General features: G+C 38.0%; 1 protein-coding gene across 6 annotated transcripts in view; it reads right to left on the bottom strand.

Annotated features, from left to right (window-relative positions):
* Positions 1-353: 353 nt before the first annotated feature.
* Positions 354-7,754, bottom strand: part of BICD1 (BICD cargo adaptor 1) — a 159,526-nt gene continuing 152,125 nt past the window's right edge. For 2 of the 6 annotated variants that reach the window (XM_068142144.1, XM_068142138.1), the window contains one exon: positions 6,143-6,324. In XM_068142144.1, coding sequence (XP_067998245.1) covers positions 6,237-6,324 — 88 coding nt within the window. In that variant the 3' untranslated portion in view covers positions 6,143-6,236. Of the gene's footprint in view, positions 6,325-7,754 lie in introns of all 6 variants that reach the window. The other 4 variants (XM_068142146.1, XM_068142139.1, XM_068142137.1 and 1 more) reach the window with 3 other exon arrangements.

Below are 7,754 nucleotides of genomic sequence, written 5' to 3'. Positions count from 1 at the left end.
TTAGTGCCATGGTTTAGCCATGAGGTCTGTGGTGACAGGTTGGACTTGATCTTTGAGGTCTCTTCCAACTTTGGTGATTCTGTGATTTCAGAGATTACTAAATCTGTTGGAAACACATAATGAGGAATCAGTATTTTGGTGTCTTCCTCAATCTCAGAAAACAGAGGAAGCATCTTTGCTTTAATTCCGATTCCCCTTTCCTTTAATGTTGATTTACCGTCTTACTTTCCTGTCCAATGGCTTTTAAGTTTACCATTATGGATCTTTAAGAACCAAATGAATGTAAAAGTAGAAACCAAGCCAACAAACTGATGTAAACTGATGTAAATAGAAATAGACTAGACAACATGGCATTAAATGAACAAAAAAGGCCAGTTTATTCACTGGAACGGTTATGCATTACACTGTAATTTTAATTGGAACATAAAGATGTAAGAATCACTATATTAATTTTTTTTCCTTAATTATTTTGTTCAGCACTAGAGTGTTTTCCCCAACCATTTGACTGCATGATCATATTACACATGTAAAAGCACAGACTGTATGAATCCCTCACAAGGCATTAATCTAGGATTGTCTACAAGGACAAGTAAACATGGGAATTACTTGAATTTTAAAAACCAAAAGATGCATTTCTGGAAACAAGAATTATTTAACTTACTGTTTTTTTGTTTTTTTTTTCTTTTAGCATAAAGTAGCAACAAGAAGTTTCCAATATTCAGTCTTTAGCAAATGAACATATATACTTTGATATTCTTCACCATCTAGAAACACTCTATCATTTAACCCCAAGAAGGCAGGACAACATAATGTCAATTCAACATAGGAATAGCTGAGTTATTACAGCAGTAAACATACACTATACAATTTTGTGTTTGTCACAAACTCCACCAATGTTAAAACTCTCTTGAAAGGAACACAGCAATTTGTATGGTTTTTCTTTTTTAGATACAGAACATCATGCAAATGGAAACATTCAGTAGATTACAAAAAGTCACAAAACATCAGTTTTCTCGCTCTCTTTTTAGTAGTTTACAAAGGATCAAGTTGATTAACCCTTTAACAGTCAAACCACAGGGCTGAAAAATCAGTAGGACAATAAATAATGAAATGGGCTTAATTTATCCACTGGCAAAGCATACATAGTCATATCTGTGAACAGAAGGGGAAATGAAAAAGCTAGATTACTCTTATTTCTTCCTCATGGCTGCTAAAATGAAAACTGAGCTAGCAAGCTAGTCTACTTAAAACTTTTATCCATCACTTATCTTTACAGACTTCAAAAATATTCTTGAAATCCAGTAACCATATAGTCAATAAAACCTTTTAAAGCCAGTTTACTAATGAAGAGGAAAAAATCTATACCCTCTTCTCCACACTTTCTTTTACAGCAAACCATGGTAATCAAAACAAATGCACAGCTTCGTAGAAAGACATTTTTGAAACACAAGGCAATATCATCCAGAGTCTCCCACATATTCACTCCAGCCATGGGATACAGGATTTTTCCTTTACCTTTTGTCAGTTTGTCACTTGGTTGCCATTAGATTTCACCAAGGGGATTTTCAAGAACTCCACAGGAAACAGATTAAAACAACCATTAAGGATTTAAGCCGTGCACCTTTGAACGAAAGATATAGACTCTCTGTGATACTCCTCTAGCAAGAGGAATGTACAGATCATACAAGAAATAAGAATTCTCTAGCTTAGTTACAGATATGGAAAAGCTGCACAATGTTAAGAATCTCATGCATGGATTTTATATTGCATATTTCGATGCATTTGTTCTTGAAGGTGAAAGGCAAATGGTATTTGTTTCTTTACCAGGGGATGCTTAATTATACTAAAAATAACCCTTAATGGCTAAAAAAGTGTCTCTCTCTCAGACTCACTGCACACACAGCAAAGAATAAATTAAGAAAAGTGAGGACTGGAATTTTTAAAGAGGTTACCATAGCAAAGGTAAAACATCAGTGCCTGCCGCTCTCAAGCAAAGATTTCTTAAGTACAAAAGAAAAACCCCAACTGTGATTTCAGTGGATAAACATCTTCTGACAAAGAAAGGAACAGACCTCAGAAGGGCTGATGTAATCTATACCTTATGATGATGACCAATTCAGCTACAGTGGATTTGGTAGCACAACTACTGACTTTGGCATTACATGCTGAATCCAAACAAGGGCCCAGAATTAGGGGTGTCATTCCCAGTATGAAAAGAGCTGGGTCATATTTTACTAGCAGCTTAGTTATTTCCAACATTAACTGTTGTGAGCAGCCTTCATAGTTGAGGTCATACTTTGTAAGTGAGGTTATATTACATAATATAATCTTTCCGTTCAGACTTCAATATGGCAAATGGCTTAAACAAGTTCACTATTTTTTGAAGTAAAGAATAAACTGGGAGTCATCTTGGCATTAAAACTGGCAACATCAGTTACAGTTTTGTTCTGTGAACCTAACTGTGTAGCTATGATCACATTAATTTCCTACGAAAAATGTGGATGAAGAAAGCACAGAGATGCCAGCCTGTCAATCAAACAGTCAGAAAAGAATATTACTGTTGCCCACATCTGGGAGGCAGAAACTTTTATATGATTGGCATGAAAAATGGTAATGTTTCCTCCTTCTGAAAAACTTCCATTTATCTTCTGACTGATAGCAAATAAGTTTTCCATACAATTGCATTTTACAATTTATCTATCTCTTTTTCCCCCTTATACTTAATTTTTTCTGTTTTTTTTGGGGGGGTTTGTTTGGTTGGTTCTTGTTGGGGGGGTTGTTTTGGTTTGGTTTTTTTTTTTTCCTTTTCTTTTTTACTACACATTTCCTGTAAACTGGATTTTTCAGAAGTGGATCATGACACTGAGCAAGGAATATTTTCTCCTACATTTTCACTACACCCAGAAATAATCTCCAAATCAATGTGGCCCCACAACTGAACAGGCTATTCCAAATCAGAGAAACCTCGAGGCAAAGAAGAAGACAAAAGCTGCATTTCAGATACAAAAGTCGGAGTGGGGATTTGAATTGATTTTACTGTGTAGAACACATTTCAGCCTTCCTGTGCATGCTTATCTGTTACAAAAGAAATGTAGCACCTTTTTCTTAATCTTGAAAGATCAGAATATATATCAACAGATCATAAATTAATTTTAAATGGGAAAAATATAATACTTTGCAACCCTTAAAAAAAAAAACAAAAAACAACCCAGGCTTTTGTTTCTGGTTGTGTCTGCATGTAAATATTTCCTACAAAATCTCTCACAAAGTTGTATGCAATCAATCACTACGTAATAAAGAAGAGTTTACTATCTGAAGTTCAAGATATAGATTTTATTTTGTACTAGTTAACTGACAAAAGTTGTCCCAGGGACCTACATGATTTTATCACTTACAATGCAATAGCTGCAACCATTTGTACATTTAAGTTGGTTTGTTTCTGGTTCTCTTACATTTTCCACACTTCACTTTTATTACATATATTAAAAAAAAAGTTAAATTGGAAATATAGAAATGAAGAATTTAAAGCCTAAGAGAATAAAAACTTTAATAAACCCATTGATTTCTATAAAATGGGGCCACAACTTCTATACCATCGGATGCCATTCCGTAACTCTCAATCCACATGGGCACACCAGGACAAGTTTCAGTTTCAAAGAACTGCTCTGCAAATCACACCTGGAAACAAATACGTTTCTGAACAACTGTTCTGACACATCTTTACCTCAATAAATTCATAGCTATAGAAAGGAAATTTATTTCACTGGATTTCTGTTTAAGTTAAATTCAGGGAAAATGCATTGGATTTGGATATGAAAATAGGAAAAACTATTCTGAGTGCAGCCTGAAGTAACTGTGTTCAAAGTGCAAAAAAAAACCAACAAAAAAATCTTTTTCTTTTTAAGACTATACAGTAGCTGTCATTGTTGGACACAAACACGGCCACTGTACACTATTCATGTACCAGTCTTGACAAGGCCAGGAATTCTGAGATGCTCTTCGAAGGCAGCATTTGCCTCAGACAAAATGTTGGGTTTTTAAAAAAACAAATTCAAAATAGCAGCTAATCTCAGTGTCACACATGATGACAGAGCTGAACTAGCCTTTCCTGTGACACAGCAACACATAGATCAGGTATGACACAGAATAGAGATGCAGATGCGTACAAGAAGAATCGTGCAAACCGCATGGAAACTGAAGCTGAAATAATGCTGAGTATTTCCTGTTTGATCTGATCAGAATTGGATATCAGTTTGTTCCTATTCTCTCTACCTCTGAATGTTTTGTTAACTTAGTTGCTTTGCCAAGGTTACACGACATACATTGTGGATGACACAGAGTATTTCTATTTACAGCACCTTTGTTACTGGTACTACGGTAATAATGATTTGTTAGGCACACTGAGTGGTCACCGATTCTTTCCTTTGCTGATGAGTTGTGTATCATAACATTTGGTAAGTACTGTCACTAACAGAAAAGTGACTTCATTTCCTCAGATGCAGGCAGAATACAAAAGAACTACTCCAGCCACATCTGCAGCTTTTTTTCCCTCCCCTAGCTGCTCTATACCTTAGTCTATACTGTGTTTCCTGCTTATATATGCCATACATATGCTGCAGAAAGAATCAAGATTTGGAAATAGCTAAGCCTTTCTTTAAATAAATTAAGGCCACCTGACAAAGCAAGGAGTCTGCTAGTTACCCACAAGGCAGCAGGCAGGCAATACTGCAGATGTTTTTCTAGCAGATGACCAGGGAGGAAGCCCATAGAACCATGACCACCTACTTAGCCAGTTGCCTTGCTGTCAGGTACTGTGCAAAATAAATTCCTCTATCCTTGATTTTGTTCTGAAAGTCACTACTTTTTAAGAAAAGAAAGAAAGAAAAAAAGAGAACATTTTTAAAAAGGGGAAAAAGAAACCTTACTCAGCTTTTACAGGAAAGAATCTTTAACTAGGAACACTGTGCACTGTTGCAATAGTCTGTATAGTGTAGATCACCTGAGTATTTGTCATAAACTGACATGAGCTAAGGTTCTGTGTTTGTTGATTTTTGGCAAGGAAAATATGCACTAATGTCTTACTAACTGATCCACACCATTAACCCTGCCTGCATGAATTCTTTCATCACAGAATGCTTCACAGAACCGCATAGGAATTCACCCTTCATACCAGCCTTTCACAGTAAGGCCTCGAGCTAGTGTCCTGAATATGGGAGCAGGAGGAAAGAATGTTTTGAATTAGCACACAGCATTGTACTTGTTTCAGATTACCTTTCTCAGATACTAAATACAAATAACCCCAAAAAACAGCACCAATTCATCTAACTTGTCTGGAAAGCAAAAATATCATTACAATGCAAGCAAACAACTGAAAACAAATCAGTACATCATCCTTTCCATATCTCCTTCTTAGGCTTAATAACTGTCTTTCAGTGAAGAACTACAACAAAACCAAAAGCTAGTATAATAGGAATTAAGAAAAAAAAAACAACACAAAAAAAACCCCAAACACAAAACCCCAAGTGCATAAACAACATCAGTGCAGCAGCAAAATATGCAGTCATTGTTAACCTTCCAATTCACCCCATTGCCAGCATTTTTGTGCAATAAAAAATTGGCCATATGCTGGCCAATGCAACAAACCTCTTTTCAATGTTAAGACAGTTGTTCTTCACTTAATCTACTTCTGCTTTGTTTGTTTGTTTTTTTAATAAAATCAATTAAATACAACTCTCAAACAAAAAAATAATAAAAGACTAGATTTTAGAAACACAAAATTCTGGTGCAAATAAAGTAAGAAATAAATATCATACCGTTAATGACAAAACCCAAGTTTGAACAGGTTCCTATGGCTGAACTTAGAGGATGTGAGGGGAGGATTTTTTTTGTAACATACTCTTTAAAACATTGGCTTGAGTCTCTCATCATTTCAGAGGTAAAGCCAAGCAACTTGAAGGAACATTTTTGTCAGATGTTAAATTTCACTACACTTCAGTTGTGATAGCAAAGTTTGAATACAATCAGAGGAACCATAAAAAGTCTTCTTGATGGGTTGGGCTCTGTGCTTTGCATTCTTCTTCTGAACCTTCCCTCAGTTGACAGAGCAGGGGCTATGAATCCAGACTTGTCAATGCAGCAACAAGGCAGGATTGTCTACCCGCTTGCAGGGAACAACCCCAACCTTTGTTGCCTGAATTCCACTCTGTTTACATTTTTTCTTACGTTGCATATGAAGGTTAGGGGTAAGGAGGCGGCTTAGAGAGACAGCTGAGGGGGGCACACTGAGAGCTGGAATGTGGCTGCTCTTCTGGAAGAGCATTAGGACTGAAAATTAAAAAGAAAAAGAGAAAGAGTGCTTAAAATGCATGGCAAATATTTTACATGCACATAAATAGTACACAGCTGGAAATGAACTTCAGAAGGGGATGAAGCCTCATCTCTAAGTCTGTATCCTAAGATACACAGTATACATGAACAAAATCCTGAGTGCACGCACTTTCAGTGGCACCTGGATGCATACATGAAGGAGCACTCATACCCTGCCTGCCAGTTCATGTGCACTACTGCCATTTGCAATGCTCTGGCGGAAAAACGCCATGTGGAAAACTGAATGTGTGTGTGTGAAATGGGGGCACAAATTTGAAGAGCAAATTACTTGATGGGGTGCTTGGTGCCATGGTTTAGTTGTTTAGGTGGGTTGGATTGGTTGATGGGTTGGACACGATGATCTTGAAGGTCTCTTCCAACCTGGTTTTTATTATTATTATACCATTTTTATGTCAGCATTAAAGATCTCCTATATGTCACAGATTCATTGTTTGAAATGAAACACAGGGCCAGTCAGGGAACCAGGTTTCAGCACTTTGTAAAAACATGATCTCTTACTTAGGGTAACCTGTTTACCTGTACATTTGTGCAAATACATTGTAACCATTCACATCAGGCAACTTAAGCACTATATGCTTTGTAATCAACACTTCCAAAGGGTTGGGGTGTTTTGTGCTTTGTTTTCTTTTGGGTTTGTACTGTTTGAATCATCCCAGAGCTGGGGACAAGACCCTCACCATCCAAGACACCGCACAGAGGAGCTCAGCCCCAGTAAGGAGGCCCAGCCAGCAACCATGGATGATACTGGAGGAGCCCTCAAGCCGCTTCCTACCTAACCGGGGGGCCACAAGGCCCCCCAGCCTTTGTTGTCACCACCACCATCACCCAGTGTGCACCATGGGCACTCACCAGAGATGAGAGGAGGATCCTCCAGCCCAGATGGGCTCAGCTTGGGGCTTCTGCCTTTCCTGGGAGGTATTAAATAGGGGAGTGGGTGGGGAGGGACGAGTGGCCACACCTGGGGTGGGAGGAGACTCCAACAGAACCCAGGTGTCCTGGGATATTAGGGGGAAAAGGGGGAATATGGGGCAGGTGAGGGACTTTTAGGGTGTCAGCTAATGATAGGACTAGGGGAAATGGGAAAAAAAATAAATATGTAGATTCAGATTGGATGTTAGGAAGAAATTCTTCCCCATGAGGGTGGTGAGACACTGGAACAAGTTGCCCAGGGAGGTGGTAGAAACCTTTTTAAGCCCAGGCTGGGTGTGGCTCTGGGCAATCTATCTAGTGTGAGGTGTCCCTGCCCATGGCAGGGTGGTTGGAACTGGATGATCCTTGAGGTCCCCTCCAACCCTAACAATTCTATGATTCTAAAACAATTTTGCAATTTAGGCTGGATGTTAGGAAGAAGTTCTTCACAGAAAGAG

This window comes from Melanerpes formicivorus, unplaced genomic scaffold, assembly GCF_026170545.1.
Source record: "Melanerpes formicivorus ecotype bairdi unplaced genomic scaffold, bMelFor1.0.p_v2 SCAF_8, whole genome shotgun sequence".
Classification (NCBI taxonomy): Eukaryota; Metazoa; Chordata; class Aves; order Piciformes; family Picidae; genus Melanerpes; species Melanerpes formicivorus.
This window is presented reverse-complemented; position numbering and strand designations above follow the sequence as displayed.